The following is a 15356-nucleotide window of genomic DNA, read 5'->3' on the forward strand; positions in this document are numbered from 1 at the left end:
GCAACTCCGACCCTGTCGGCAATCCCGAGCACGTGACCGCATAGCCCCCAGGAAAAAAAAAGGGGGGGGGCTGCGATTATTGGGAAGAATTTCCCCGCAGCCGAGCAAGAAATGTCTCAGAGCATAATTCAAGCTTATCTTTGCCTGCAGATTACTATACTACATGAAGCCATACATGATTATCCCATCCGGATGACCAGTCTTTCCTCCGGTCACCCACCCTTCGAGTTTTTCGATCGATACCCCTATACCATTAATCTCCGACCATATTAAGACCAACACCCTGCGATGAGACCCCTTTTCTTGCTAACACAGCTACCCGACCAAAACACACAGCAAGGCACACCCCCGAGCAACAGGCTCACTTCTTCGACCCCGATCCCCACAGCCGCAGCAGATCCGAACACGCAGCCATACTGCTGAACCGGCCGGGCAAGGGCTGCCCCAGTCTCGCCGACCGGTGCTCCGGCAGCTGCAGCTGATTGAGCCACGCCGCCAATCCCACCTCCGCCTGCGTCGCATCGTATGCCAACGCCACCGCTGCGCTGACCCGACGGGACAGCTTCTTCCCGCTGAGGGCCCGCATCCCATCCTCGATGCGCAGCACGTGTCCGCGGTATGCCATGTCCTTCATCTCGAGTGATCGCAGCCGGGGGAGGTCATCGCGGAGGCCGTCGCAGAATTGGCGCCAGAGGTCGCTGACGGCGTCGTAGAAGGCGTTCGAGCGGGTGGGGAGGTCGATGCGGTCGATGAGGCTGACGCTCACGAGCGAGAGGGTCTGCAGGGTCGGGGCGGCGGTGCGGAGGAAGGCCCGGAAGCTGGGCTGGGTGACTTCGATCCAGTGGAGGGAGAGCGTGGACAGGCGCGTGAAGTGGATGTGCTGCGATAACTGGGTGAAGTGGTCGGCGGGGAGTTCGTCTTTCGTGCTCCACTGGGAGACTTTGAGGGTGGTGAGGGTCGGGGCGGCGGCGAGGAGGAGGCGTAGGAGAGGGGATTCGGTCGTGTCGGAGCAGGGGTCTGTGTATTGGAGGCATAGATCGAGGGTTTGAAGGGCTTGAAGATGGGGTTGGAGCGTTGTATAGTGGTCATCCGTTAAGGTGAGTTGTTCGGGTGGAATCCCGCAGTGCTCGCCTTCGCTGCAGGTGCGCAGTTGTTGGATCTGCGCGGTGGAGGTGGGGATGGCTTGCAGAAGGGCGGAGAAGACGGGTGCCCGGATGCTGCGATTCTCTTCACTCCATAGGTATTCTGGGCTTCTCTCCCAGTTGTGGGGTATGTGTGGACTGCTGAATGGATGTTGGTTGAGTCTGCGGCGTAAGGCCATACGGCCCAGACAGGGCGGGTGTTTGTGTCCCGCTGCGGAGGGAGGGTAGGTTTCGAGGCCGACGGTAGAGAGATTTGTGAGTTGTTTCATGCAGGTCGCAAGCGTGTGAGGGAGTGAGTTGGCGTGAATGAGTTCGAGGTGGGCTTTTACCGCGGATTGATACGAATCGTAGTCGGTTTGCAGGTTGTCGATCGCCCATCGTACCAGCTCGGTGATGGAACTGTGTGTGCCGTGCGCCACAGCAGGCTGGTCGAAGTACCCCGCAGCCATGAGCTTGGCTTGCACAAAGGTGTTGTAGTCGACATCGTAGTGGCCTCGAAACACCTCGGGGACCAGCCAGAGCTCCTGCACATGCGTGCGAAATATCTCGTGGGCGGCGATAGCTTCAAGTTCTCGCAGCCCGTCAGATGTGATGAGAACACTGATGCGCTTGACATGACGGCTCACAAACGTCGCCAGCGACTTGGAATAGAGCACCCGGCATGACAGTCGCAGAGCGCACCAGTCCGGGAGGTTCAAATAGCACCATACAGCATCCAGGATCTCGTTAGGAAGGTCAAGGATCGACATGTTGGGTGATTCTCTCAGAGTCTTCGGTGATTTGAAGAGAAGTGGAGGGAGAAGTGAAGTATGCAAGGGGGCAGGCGCCAACCGCCGTTCTTATTTGCTTTTTAATTTCAGTCACCTTGGACTTGACCGACAGGGGAGGGGGGAAGGAAGGAGCATTAGGTTGGCTGGGGGCCAAAAGGGCCCATGAGCCACATGAGCCTCATCGCGTGGGATTTCCCCAATTTAACAGTGAATGTCATACTGACCCCCGGCCCGGCTAATGTAGCCCTGTCCATGAGATGATCCTCACGATCCACCGCTGACGCTTACGTCGCCTTCCCCCCACTTCCACACGTGCGAAAAGACCCCGTATTGACTGATTTAGAGTTCTCTCACACAGTCCAGACGGATTCAGCCAGAGGTCCCATTTCCGGACTAATTTCCGCAGAGGAAACTAACCCCCAAAGTAATATAAGGTAAGCCTTTCCGACCAGGCTGCAACTTATAGTCCCCACCGCGTATAGCTCTTAGCGCCGATGATCGCAGTCGTTTGGGGTAATTTCCTCGTCTAATTAATCTACTTATTTCGGAGATGCACCTTGCTCGCCCCTGCTTCAGAATGTCTTCAGGGTTCTTGAAACAACATGCAGAGCCATGCCAGTGATTTCGGGGATAGAGGATTCGACGAGGCGCAGGTCGTTGGTGGGGCTGGTGTGGATGGCGTGATTCTTCTGGCGGGCCATTCCAAGTGAAGACTGTTGAAGGACAGGTGATCTAACCTGAGTCTTCCTGAAATAAGGGGGCTTTGGAGAGGTATAATATCTTTATAGGAGCTATGTTTGCACAAGGGGAATTGTTCTGGTGCCCCTGATCGGCTGCGCCCCCACTCCGCCCGCTCGGACATGGCTCCGGACCAGTGGGACTCCACCTTTCCGATGCTGCCCTAATCTTCTTGTGAGATCTGGGCACATCCAAGTAGAGAAGTATCTAAATCTGTCTTGGCTATCTTTTCAATCAGAGTCTTATAGCTGACGTGAAGCACCGGGGCTGATGCTTGGACATTCCTCACTTGCTGAATACTGAGGTGGAGGAGATTTCCTCCCCAAAATGGGATCCATACTGGCGGTTGCCCATACTGGCGATAGCATGCAACCCACAGCAGTCCAATGATTGTGAGTCACTCTTTCGGGTTCCATTTCGAGTACATCGGATGAATTCAACAGCCCCAGTGCGGAGTGCCAGAGGTCTATGAAATGTCCTACTCAGCTCATGGGGCTAGCCAGCGTTACCAAGCACACCTGTATTGCTCATACGACGAAAACCTATATACATCCCATGATCGACCATTTCCATCCCAACTCCTGCTGTCCCAAAACCTTCAAGAGAAAAACAGTAAAAAAGTGAAACAGGTGAAAAACTCCTAGTCCGATGCCGTCTGCGCACACCGACGGCCGCGGGGCTCTCGACGCAGCGAACGGTTGAGTTCATTCCGCGACAGCAGACCCATGGATATTATCCTAAGCCTGAGGCAAAATCTTTGCACTGCTCCTGCTCCCCCTCTTCCACACATACATCAACAGATCATTGGGGGATGCTAAGCACCGTTGGCCCGAGCCTGCCGCTTCGCTTGCACTTCAGGCCAAAGCTTCTCCGCTTCCGCATGGTGCTGCTGGGCCATATACTCAATTGCAGCCTCGTCCTGCGCGAGAGCCAATAATTCATAGGAGCCCTTCCCCCCCAAATTCCACTCCGGCAACGTTTCATCCTTGAGGGTGTAGAAGAATTTCTCGCCCACCAACTGGCGGCTATACTGCTCTTTTGTCAGGCCCATGGGCAAGTAGCCCTCTTTGTGCTGCACGCGGTAGTTCACCACCGGGTGGATGTAGGCGCAGGTGGCACCGCGGACTCCCTTCTCCTTTCTGTCGTCGAGGTACGAGTGGGAACTGGGCGCGCGCGGCTTCTGACCGTTGGCGATATACATGGTGGAGAAGCTGTCGGGCATGTCGCCCAATCCCCAGGTATAGTGGCGCGTTTCGGTGCACGGGGCGGGGGTGAGGGGATGCATGACGGCCGACCCGAGCCACCTCGCCCCGCGACCCAGGTACTCCCCCCAGGACTCGGTCTTGGCCATCTCCTTCTGCTTCTCCAGGGCCGCGTTCAGGGTGGCGATCGTCGCTTGCCGGTCCTTGTAATGATCCTTGATGGTCGTTTCGCGGATGCCCACAAACGGCGCGATCTGGTCCAGCATCCAGGCGAACACGATGTTCGACATCTCCTCCATGTCGCCGTAGTTGTTCAGCGTGTCGCTCGAGCCGCCGCCGACGTTGATGTGGTAGCCCGGGAACCACACCTGCGTGAGCTGCGGCGTGCCCAGATGGAGATTGTCATGGCTGACCATGTAGTCGCGTCGGGCTTCCCCGACCTTCTTGCTGGCCAGGTTGATGCCCTTGGCCAGCCGGTCCAGGGTCTCGTAGTCCGTCGGATGGAGCCTGCCGTGCTCCTCCGCCTCCTTGATCAGCTGCCGTTGCCGTGCGCCGGCCTTGTTCAAAACCTCCCGCTTGCTCTTGACTTCCTCCTCCAGTTGGGCGCGGACTTCCGGGAGTGCCGCGTTGGGGTAACCGGAGGGTAAACACCAGACCTCGGGATAGAAGGCCTTGCGGTATTCATCGAGAGCCAGCGCCTGGAAGGCGTGTTTGATCTGCCGCGAGAGGGTCACGTTGTGCCAACCGGGGGGGTCCTTCCACCACATCAGATTCGCGGGCAATTGGACTCCGGCCACCTCGGGGATGCCCAGCGCCTGGACGGTGTCGTACACGGCGACGACCTCCACCTCGCGGGAGTCCGTCTGCGCCCAGCCAGGGTTGGCATGCATCTCCCAGGCCAAGCCGGTGGCGGTGCCGGGATGCTTCCGGTGGTGCTCGCTGACCTTCCCATCCACGAACTGGAAGTAGTCGTCGCTGTTGTAGAAGGCGCCCTTCCGCTTCAGGTTCTTGTACTGCTTCCACAGGTCCGGGAAGCGGTGCAGCTTGTGCGGCTCGCAGATGCCGGCGTCGGCGATGAGGCCGGCGACCGCGCGCGCCGTGTACGCGCCGCGCGAGAAGCCAAAGCACAGGATCTTGTCGCCGCGGTTCCAGTTCATCGAGACGAAGTTGTAGGCCTCGACGATGTTGCCGTCCAGCCCGTCGCCCACGGCGCCCTCCAGCATCTTGCTGACGGCCAGCGAGGTCGTGCCCACCCCGGAGTCGTACCAGACCACCTGCTGCCAGTCCTGGTCGCCGATGCGGGCGACGGGCTTGATGGCCCGGCACAGGCGCGTGATGTTGGAGGGCGAGTTCTGCTGCCCGGACACGGCCGTCTGCCATGTCCCGTCGAAGCAGAGGATGATCCGCTTAGGAGCGTATGCGGACGACGTCGTTCGAGCCATCGCGCTGGTTGAAATAGAAAAATGAAACGTTACTGCCAGAATACACTGACTGGGGAGAGTCTCCAGCCAGATTTATATTCCTTGTGGTGTGGTGAATTTACTTACCCCTGAGAAGCGTGGTCGGCAGGGATTGCCCTACTTTGGTGTCTTCGTATACTCAGCTGGCGGCGGCCATCCGCCACGCTATCGGGGTCTCGCCCTCTCCACATTTCTTCAGCTGCCACCAACCTGCCCAACCACAGATAACAAGGGTCCCACTTTCGTTCAGCTGGGGCTTGACGGGCGATCCGATCGCGTGGCGAGGGCAGAGTTCTGGCCGCGGCGGATCGGCTATTATTGCCCGCTGGTTGTGGCACGGGCCGGCACCTGATGCGGGCTTATCGGACTATCGATCTGTCACTTGAGCTAATGCGTGGCCGTCATTGCCACTGTCTCAGAGAGCTGTGTTTATGCAGGTTGGAGGTGTGTTTATGTACGCATTGTGGCGTTGCGTGGTCTGATACCGCCGTCCTTGCTGCGGCTGGCTGCCGTCTCCTGGCGCGTGTGACCCGAGGGTAGAGCCCATTCTCTCCAAGTCTAGGCCTCGTATCTCGCTTGCAGACATGTCCTCAAACGACACAGGTCAATTGTCTACATCTTCATCGATAGTGTTTAAAGTACATGTTCCAAGCACGGACGACACAAATGTCACGTTCCGCCGCAATACGGAGCCGGAGGGGTTGAGTGGAACCTGCACCGACTGCGCTTTCCACAAGAACATGGACAATTCATCCTCACATAGCTCCGAGGCTGGTGGGCATAGACCACTGAGTCGCTGTCTGGCTTTCATGTTTGTCCTCCCTTTATTCATTGCAGATAGAATAGAAGGCCGGAATAAGCACATATCCCCACACTCGCACAGCCCACATCACCCATCACGCACCGTGCCCCCCTGCCAAGAAAAACCACAAGATCGCCCACGGTACACCTCCTGCCCTATGCTACCGCGCTGCTCCGCTGGTACTTGGCTATAAGTACCTACGAAGTGGGATTCTCCTGCTCCAGGTGGGAAAATGCACCGGCCCGTCCCCAGGGACATAGCCCTACGCAGCGGGCGCGTTCACTTTGACCCCCCTTTTATTGGCGTGACTGACTCGGAACTTTCAAGATCATGGAAGATAGGGATGTTCTGCGGACGTGCGGAGGGGGATGTCCTTCGATAGAAGCTTGTACAAGCAACACTACAGAAACTCACTGATGGTTTAGAACGACGGCAATGGCTGGAGGGCGGAAAGGGGCTTCGGCTGGTTGGCGCCATGAACGGTGCCTGATAGCCTGGACTTTATCTTAGCGCCTTCGTCTTCGGGGCAAAACTGCGTGCGCACTGAACTCGATACCTCCACCCGTACTGTACCCTGTCAACTGAGGGGGCCGTCAGGGGGAGGATGTGAAGATGTTCCAAGTATGGGCCGATGTGCAATCCCATCGGGTCAGATGGCATGGCGAAGCAAAACCGACAGAAAGCAAAAAAAAAACATACAACAGAAGGGATTCGCTGGTGGTCACCCACCCAACTACTAACCTCCCGGCGTGTGGCTTGAGTACGGCTGAGCGGACGGGAAGCCCTATTTTCCACACCCTGTGGTCGTATGTGGTGGACACTGTCTCGTAGTAGCTTATAGCCTGCATAAATCACATGCACAGTTGAAGTTTGGATGTGGAGATAGTTTGGAAGAACTCAACCTTGGCTAGAGCGAAGCAATTGAGACCGCTATTTTTGTTCATTGTACCAGGAACCTCGACCTATCAAGCATGAGTTACATGCGAGTCAAACATTCGATATGTCGCAGAATTCGCTATACCGAAATTCGTTGTGACGGGTAACAAATGGTTGGCTGTAGCTCAGCGCGGACTTGTCGCCGAGATAGCGAGCCGGAGCTCGGATCTGTTCCGTCCAGTTGCTGCCACCTGTCTATAAGGCGCAGTTTCTACTGCTTCCATAATCCAGATATCACTGTCCACTGTATCGACTCGTTGTATGGCTTTCATATTGCTATCATGTTAGGTGCGATAAGGTGGTCGTCTGTGGTGGTGTGGCAGAAAGTATACCCGGCCATGGTGAGTTACTGCAACCGCTGCGTGTCTTCACTCGACTGATTGACACCTGATAGTCAGCTCATCCTTAGTGCGATAGATGAAATCTCTTTTTATGACTGCATCGTACCCAGCAATTGAAGCTTGACACGATCCCTGGACCGAACTGGGGATGAAGTGTGGGGAGAACCGGATCTCGGACTTAGGGCCGGGGCCGGATAAGCAAAAGCCGGGGTAGACTTTAGGGGGGTGACGCTTATTCGCTTCCCCGCGCGGCTGAAGTCTTTTCTCCATCTTTTATTCTCACCGCCGCCATCTTGAGCGGCACCAGTCTGAGAAGCCTGCGGCCTGATTCTCCCCAGACAGGTCAAAGATCGTACCTTCCACAATGGCTACACAGACAGAAACGATGACCGACTCGAGGGAGTTTGAATTCCGGGACGCTCCCCCGGAAATGCCTCGGGACAGGGATCTGAAAGTGTACGTGTGCGCCCTTCGTGACAACGCATGAGACGGCACGAAGTATGCCATTCTGGACCGCAGAGCCGGGCTTACAAGGACTGCGCTCGCAGACAGCAACTCCTGGTCATCGGAGCCGGGTTCACCATCATGCTAACGACCAACGCCCTCATCTTCTCCGCCGGAGTGTACCAGGCGCTCTACGAGGAAATGGCCAGCGAGCCGAACAACCCCTTCACGGGCGCCTCCTCGGCGCTGATCGGCCTCATCGGCACCCTGGCCATCGGGCTGATGTCCATGACCGGGCCCTTCGTCATGATGTGGATCAAGCTCTACCGACCCCAAACCGTGGTGGCCGTGGCGGGCGTCATCTTCGGGGTCGCCTACATCCTAGCGAGCGTGAGCCGCACCCTGTGGCAGTTCGCGCTCACCCAGGGCGTGCTGGTCGGCATCAGCGTGTCCATGTCGTACATCCCGGCGACCACAACGGCACCAACATGGTTCAACGAGCGGCGCAGCCTCGCGATGGGGATCATCATCTCCGGCAGCGCAGTCGGGGGCATGATCTGGCCCTCCGTTCTAACGGCAATGATCCACCACCTGGGCTTCCGCAACGCGCTGCGCGTATCCGGGTCCATCTGCGCGCTGGCCATCCTCCTGGTCTCGCCGGCCGTGAAATGGGAGCCCAGCTTCAACCAGCAGATCCTCGGCGAGCGCGACGCCCTGCGCCAGCGCGCCGGCGGCTCGTCCGCCCGCGCCCTCCTCCAGCCGCCCCGCCTCAACCGGCGCCTCACGCTCACCAAGACATTCCTCCTCCAAGCCGCCGGCTGCATGCTGCAGTCCGCCGCGTACTCGACCCCGCTCATCTACTACGCCGCCTTCGGCCGCGCCCTCGGCTACTCCGCCCCCACGGCCGCGAACTTCATCACCATCAGCAACGCCGCCAACGCCGTCGCGCGCGTCGCGCTGGGCTACGCGGCCGACCGGTACGGGCGCCTGAATCTCCTGTTTGCAACGACCTTCCTCAGCGCCGTCGCCGTCGCCGCCTTCTGGGTGCCCGCGACCGTTGCCGGCGCCACCGCCGCCGGCAAGGCGCTGTTCCTCGTGTTCACGCTGCTGTACGGCGCCTTCGCCAGCGCCTACATCGCGCTCTTCCCGGCCTCGCTGATGGAGCTGTTCGGGAAGCGGGACTTCACCAGCGTGAACGGCGCCCTGTATCTGGTGCGCGGGCTGGGTGCGTTGCTCGGCACCCCGCTGACGGGCCTGTTGATCCCCCAGAGCCGCGCGCTGGCGGCGCCCGAGGTGTACGAGCGGGCGGCGCTCGTGGTGATGGCGTTGCTGTTTCCGGCCAGTTTTTGTATTCTGGGGGTGCGGTTGGAGATGATGGCGGGGAAGGATTGGAGGTGGAAGGTTTGATTTTGGTGGGGGGGTTTGTCTGCCGGGGCATTGAAGTTCTTTCTGCAGACGGTATGCTGTACTGTACCTACTCTTGTGATTGGGGAGTCGTGCATGCATCCACCCATCAAGAATTAGACACAACCAAAGTCAACCTTTGGGGCAATGCTGGCGCAATAACTACCAGTGAGGACTGGATTATTAAGTCAACGACAAGGGTTGAACCCCTCCAAGACACATTAGTAACACTACGTATCGAAGGGTTCAAGCAAAGATGGAAATTGAGTAAACAGTTTGGCCTGGTGTGAACCGGACAGGTGGAAGTCGCTAGTCCCGTTGGGGTTTAGTTTCCGTCATGCGTCAGCGGCCCAGGCAGATCGGAGACTAGACTCGATTGGGAGGGCACATCCAATGCCCGGGGCCGCGGGTGCGGGCTGCGGTCCAGTGGGCACTGCTGGCTGGGCTGGCAGCCTGGCACCCTGCGAGAAGGCGGTGGCGGGAGGGTTCAACCTGGCATGATAGCAACAGAGGAAAGGAGAGTTTCAACGAGCTATGATGATTAATTCTTATTCTTGAAAGCTTAAGCCTTGACTTCCGGTTGCTCGAAACTCGCGGGAAGATATTTACAGATGCTTCCCTGGTCATATAATATAGTCTTGTTTTTCTCGGTTATGTTACCCATATCACCCCTCGGCCATATAATTTTGTTATCAAAATGGAGATATACTAGGCTGACAGATAACAGCAGCAAGCAATGAAATACCATTCCATAATTAAAAATACTCTATATAGTCATATCGCATAATACCCCCCTCCAACAAAATCTAAGGAGTCTCCTCCACGTTGTAGACGAGCTTCTCGCCGCTGACCTTATCCTGCTTCAGCAGCTCCAGCCCCTCCATGACACCCTCCAGCCCGCGGGCGCCGACCTTGGGCCGGTGGACCTTGACCTTACCCTCGGCCAGCAGCTGGGCGGCGGTCTCCCAGAAGCGGGCGGCGAATTCACGGTCCTCGGGCTTGGCGGGCATGGGGGTCTCGCCGAAGGTGAAGTCCTCGCCGACGGCGGTGTAGGCCAGGGTCCAGCGGTCGTTGACGTTGGCGCGCTCGATGCCGACGGCCAGGAGGGCGCTGTATTCGCCGCCCTCGGTGGAGAGCGCCTCGTCGCAGAACTTGGCGCTGGCCTCGACGGAGATGGTGTCCAGCACCAGACGGAGCTTGTTGTCGGTGTACCGGCGGATCTCGGCGGGGGTGTTGGGGTTCTTGTAGTCGAAGGCGGCGTCGGCGCCCAGCTGCTTGACCAGGTCGAAGTTGTGCGGCGAGCAGGTGGTCAGCACCGTGTAGCCGGAGAGCTTGGCGAACTGGATGGCCAGCGCGCCGGTGGCGGTGGAGCCGCCGTAGATGAGGAGGGGTTCCGCGGTGGCGGTGGGCGCGGTGGGCGGCGCCAGCTTCAGGCTCTGGTACAGGGCCTGCCCCACGGTCGTGATGCCCACGCCCAGCGTGGCGGCCTCCTGGAAGCTCAGGTTGGCCGGGATCTTGGTCGACAGGTCCGCCTTGGCGACGATGTACTCGGCGAAGGCGCCGTCCTCGGGCTCCACGGCGTTGGCCCCGTGCACGAACCCGCACACCCGGTCGCCCTTCTGGAACTTGCCCTGCACGTTCTTGCCGACCTCCTCCACGATCCCGGCGTAGTCGCAGCCCACCAGCACGCCCACGGGCGCCAGGAAGGCGATGTGCTTCCAGTCGGTCGGGTTCAGCGCCACGCTGACGGTCTTGACCAGGATGTAGTCGTCGCGGAGGGCGGGGATGGCCCGGTCGCGGACCAGGCTGGCCTGCTTGGGGGAGGTGACCACGATGGCTTTCTGGGTGGACATGGTGGTGGTTGTTGTTGGTGGTGGTGGTGGTGGATGAGTGTGCGTTGTGGTGGATTGATGGTTGGGGAGGACGATTGTTGGTAGTGGAATTGTTCTGTCGGACTTCGGCAGGGGTTGGATGGTTTATATAGCAGACGAAGGTCTAAAACGCTTGCAGAAAGCCAAACTCCATAGTTTGAGAAAGGAGGAAATGATTAGAAATGGCGTCAATCAGGCATTGAAACTCTCAGATGACAAATCGACTTCGATTTTCTTCTGGTGATCTCATCTGCTTTGGTCCTTTGGAGCATTGGACCCACTTTCTGCAGCGAATCCTTTCTAGAAGAACCGAGGGACGCCGCAGCTGCACTGAGTTTCTGCAGAGCTCTGCAGACCCGTTGAATCTACGCAGTACGCAGCGGAAACTAGACCTATTCCGTTCGCCAAGCTACAAACTCAAATGCTGGTCAGCCACAATTCAATCGGCTTGATTGACATTGGGTGTGGTACAGTACAGTGCTACATGGTCAAGAAGATAGCAGATATTTTCTTACCAGATTTGAAGTCCCAACTTTGGGGGTTTGCGTTTACTCATGCTCGGAGGAATGCGCTAATCGCCGCTTGGAATGCTGTCTTGCAAGGTTTTACCAGTGTAAAAGGGATGATTAGTTATCACGGGTTAATAATCAATTCTTTGACTGTACTCGCTGGGATACCGACGGACCGAAGGTATCCCAGCGGTTTAGCTACCGGGGGTCCGGGCTGTGACATGCGGGTTGAACTTGGAATTAAGTTGGATTCCTAAGATTAGTGAACGCCATGAAGCTAAATTGAAGCCGGGTCTTGGCACTAGTCGACTACCCGACGGACCGAAGACACTCTAGGTATGCGTTGAATGCTGCGCGTTGGATTCTACTCGACCATTCCACATGGTGGTGGTGACATCTGGTGCGATACCCCAGTGGAACAAAAAGGAAATTCCAGGGCATCTTCTCGTAGCAATTGGTCTTGCAGCGTGAGAGGGATCTGCATCAGGAGAATTGGCAAAAAGTCATGACCAGACTGGGGCTCGATCCCAGGACCTTATCGGTGTTAACGATACGTGATAACCAACTACACCATCCGGCCAGTTGATGAGGAATTAGAAAAAGTAGTGGTATAGCTCCCAAAACAACGTCTCGAAGCGTACTCAGGCTTCACTGAAGTGATATGCCAACTCGCAAGGTTCTTGCTGCAGCTCAACCGGCCCATGTTCCCCGCCAAACTTTTTTTCAGTAAAAAAGCACTTAAAACTACCCAGCAATACATGGTAGCTCTGCCACAATTGTCTGGGGCAATTACAGGTCAATAGTCGTATTGGGCTCGACTTGGCTAGTGTTCGCATATTTGACAGCAGACCTAGAGTTCATCTAGAACGAGGAGTGGTGGAAGTCGGGGCCCGGAATATTCCTATGGTGGTGGTAGGGGACCAACTCGCGACTTTTCTCAGGGACAAGCAATAGCCCTACCTTCGATGTCACTCTGTGTGATCGTGTCTGTGGTGTGGCTCGGGTATTGGCGGTGCTGTTAGACTTGGGGCCCCAGAAGTCGGAGAGGTCTGCCGATCCTTGGTTTCTCAGATGGGGTCTGGCGATGCGAAATATATATTGAGGACAAATCCTCTGGCAATTGTCACATTCCAAATAGTAACCGTCTCCAGCAAAAGCACGCGAACATGATTTACAAGACACTACACACCAGATTATGATCAACTACCAAGCACTAAGCCTTAATATATAAGCCTTGATATTAGAATTTGATAGATAAACCTCTGCGATTGTGGTGACGGAAGGGGAATGGGTATCGGGTTGAATTTCTCCCTGATAGCAGTGATTAGGATCATGATGTTATAGTTTAGAGCTAGAAACAACGAGTTGGCCGGATGGTGTAGTTGGTTATCACGTATCGTTAACACCGATAAGGTCCTGGGATCGAGCCCCAGTCTGGTCATTCTTTTTGTTCGCACCCTTGCACAATATCATCTTTGTTCTAGTATGTTGAATACCAGCTACGGATCATAAACACAACACACACTTGCTCTCACAGAGATAAGACATGTTCATTGCAAGCTGCATCCCGCGATACCCGACGTCAGAGACAACCAAGTTCCTCTCCCACCGACACACTAGACCTCAACACCCGGTGCGCTTTCTCTGCCATCATGTCGAGTCACTTCCTTCTCTTCTTTGTATTTCATCCGATAGAAAGATCCGTGGGGGGATGGTCAGCCCACTGAGTGCAGCTGCACGGTGCAAGTACCACTGAATCTCCAGTAGCTCAAAGGAAGGCAGGGGACATCTCTCTGGGTCGTGGGTCAGAAGACGAAGAAAGTCACCCGATTGCAGTCTCCTCGAATTCCAGGGATTTCTGAACTCCCAGCCCCCGGTGTTATCCGGACCAAAAGCCGGGGGCGAGAGCAGCGGAACATCGGAAGGACACTGCTGACCAGGGAGCCAAAAAAACTGGACGCTCAGCGATTTGAAATCCCGGCTCAGCTCGACCGGTCTCAAGGCGAAGTGCAAACTCGCCCAAGCCTGAGAGACGTCATCGCGCAGAAGCATCGTGTTGCCGAGCTTATTCGCGCACCCGCAGCCAAACACGGCTTGTCTCCAGCCTGCTACCCTAGGCTCCCCCCAAAACACCCCCAAAGCCTCCCACAGTGTAGCCCGACTCCCCGCATTCGACGCCCCCGCCGGACGATGCGGATACACATTCACAGTTCTAGTTTTGACGTCTCGCGTGATCACACAGAGCTGGTCGCGTTCCCTACACTGTGGCTGGTCAGTTTCCACATCCCGAGCGAAGCACTACTACCAGAACTGAGGGACACCTAGCACGGACCAGATGGAACGGGTCCTCGGTAACTTCCGCCCACCTTTCAAACACATCGCACGCCCCTCGGTGAAAAAAAAGATGTCAGTCAGAATTCCCGGTGCCGGTGAGGTATCGTGTTAACTCACATGAGGTCAGCGCGTCCCTGAACATAATGCCGCCGTGGCCAAGCAAGAGCCGGAACGCGGCGCGGGATCCCATGCACCCATCACGCAGTGCCAGGAGAGCTTCAACATCAGCCAACCAGAGCAAGGCCCGGACACTTGGGTCGACCATGCCGATGCCAAGTTCTGAGCTGATCTGGGCGATGATTTCGGCCCTCCCCGGATCGCCAAACTCGGGCACCGGGCTGCTCAAAATGGATCTCACGAGTTCATCCTCGGCGCCTGGGATTGAGATCTCTGGTTTGTTCATGGCGCTTGTGCGATTCCTGGAACTCGACGGGTTGCACCGCGGAGGCGATGGCGGAAGAACAAGGGGATTCGAGAAGGTGAGAGGTGAATTAGAAGGTTCGAGTCTTTTATCAGTGAGAATGTAGTGCTATGAACCCTTGACTCGGACACCGCGAGGACGGGGATAAGAGTTGCATAAGATGCAGAGAAACGCGAAGAGGGAGAACAGGGTGGCAGAATCTGTGAAGCAAGAGAGTGAGGTAGTTGAGGATGGGAGGGAAGGCGGGTTTCTCTGCCAGGTGGTATAGGAAGGAGCCCGCAGATCCATTCGTTGAGCTCTGCATGAGCAGGAACAGCATAGGCTGTAATCACTTGCATTGAAAGAATCCCGTGTACCTCAACAACACCCCTTCGCCTACTATGTACTCCATGGACGGCCCTGAAAGAGGAGAAACCAAACGACAATGGCCACAGATGATGGGGAGTTGGAAGACATCGATTGACAAACTGGGAGTGATATCAATGTGCTGCATTGCGGACTTCACTAGCGAATGGTTCGACCTTTGTATGTCACCTTGGCATATGGAATGCCTTCGGCGAGTCCGAATTTGAGGGCCCACACAGTGCTCAGGCGACAGATTCAAGTACTACAAGTAAGTCTGACACAATTTAATGACATCTTGTCAAGCATATATCAGTGTCACATGGCTGATACCCCTGCGTCACTACATATTGTCGACTATTTGCGGAGGACAGATAGTGTGGTGATGTGAGCATTGCATGGCAACAAAAGCGAGACATAAAGACTCAGAGATAGCATGGATTTCTCGTTCAAATGAAATATTTCAAGACAGTATGGGGGTGAGAGTTTCAGTCGGACCGTAACGATATGTTGGATTTAGTTTCTTTGAACATGCTGTTTACTCTCACAATGGAGTTAGACCTCTTTCGAGGAAGTGGCAAGTGCTGCGTACTCTTTGGGACATATAAGCAAAACCTGTAGCAGTATTACATAATCGGCC

At 56.3% G+C, this 15356-nt stretch overlaps 5 protein-coding genes and 2 non-coding genes across 7 annotated transcripts; 2 read left to right on the top strand and 5 right to left on the bottom strand.

Moving 5' to 3' along the window:
- Positions 1-144: 144 nt before the first annotated feature.
- Positions 145-1891, bottom strand: BO86DRAFT_440531 (uncharacterized protein; the record flags this gene model as incomplete). Its single annotated transcript, XM_025676208.1, has 1 exon — positions 145-1891. The coding sequence occupies one exon, from the start codon at positions 1889-1891 to the stop codon at positions 362-364; it is 1530 nt and encodes a 509-aa protein (XP_025531040.1). The 3' UTR covers positions 145-361.
- A 1473-nt stretch (positions 1892-3364) lies between these two features.
- Positions 3365-5308, bottom strand: BO86DRAFT_386668 (T6SS phospholipase effector Tle1-like catalytic domain-containing protein). The gene has a single exon (XM_025671400.1). It carries the CDS (start codon positions 5292-5294, stop codon positions 3465-3467), a length of 1830 nt encoding a protein of 609 aa, XP_025531041.1. The 5' UTR covers positions 5295-5308; the 3' UTR covers positions 3365-3464.
- A 2447-nt stretch (positions 5309-7755) lies between these two features.
- On the top strand, positions 7756-9242 carry BO86DRAFT_454109 (MFS general substrate transporter; the record flags this gene model as incomplete). The annotated part of the gene is made up of 2 exons (XM_025677036.1): positions 7756-7847; positions 7940-9242. 2 exons carry the CDS (start codon positions 7756-7758, stop codon positions 9240-9242), a joined length of 1395 nt encoding a protein of 464 aa, XP_025531042.1.
- Positions 9243-10045: 803 nt separating this feature from the next.
- Positions 10046-11164, bottom strand: BO86DRAFT_446120 (zinc-binding alcohol dehydrogenase family protein; the record flags this gene model as incomplete). Its single annotated transcript, XM_025676495.1, has 1 exon — positions 10046-11164. The coding sequence occupies exon 1, from the start codon at positions 11090-11092 to the stop codon at positions 10046-10048; it is 1047 nt and encodes a 348-aa protein (XP_025531043.1). The 5' UTR covers positions 11093-11164.
- A 961-nt stretch (positions 11165-12125) lies between these two features.
- Positions 12126-12199, bottom strand: BO86DRAFT_t77. The gene has a single exon. It is a non-coding gene; the product is annotated as a tRNA-Val (tRNA).
- A 787-nt stretch (positions 12200-12986) lies between these two features.
- BO86DRAFT_t76 lies at positions 12987-13060 on the top strand. Its single transcript has one exon. It is a non-coding gene; the product is annotated as a tRNA-Val (tRNA).
- Positions 13061-13269: 209 nt separating this feature from the next.
- On the bottom strand, positions 13270-14620 carry BO86DRAFT_440546 (uncharacterized protein; the record flags this gene model as incomplete). The annotated part of the gene is made up of 3 exons (XM_025676209.1): positions 14071-14620; positions 13952-14007; positions 13270-13881 (listed from the first exon to the last, which is right to left on the bottom strand). The coding sequence occupies exons 1-3, from the start codon at positions 14354-14356 to the stop codon at positions 13270-13272; spliced, it is 954 nt and encodes a 317-aa protein (XP_025531044.1). The 5' UTR covers positions 14357-14620.
- Between the last annotated feature and the right edge of the window lie 736 nt (positions 14621-15356).

The sequence above is a fragment of the Aspergillus japonicus genome (assembly GCF_003184785.1).
Source record: "Aspergillus japonicus CBS 114.51 unplaced genomic scaffold BO86scaffold_7, whole genome shotgun sequence".
NCBI lineage: Eukaryota > Fungi > Ascomycota > Eurotiomycetes > Eurotiales > Aspergillaceae > Aspergillus > Aspergillus japonicus.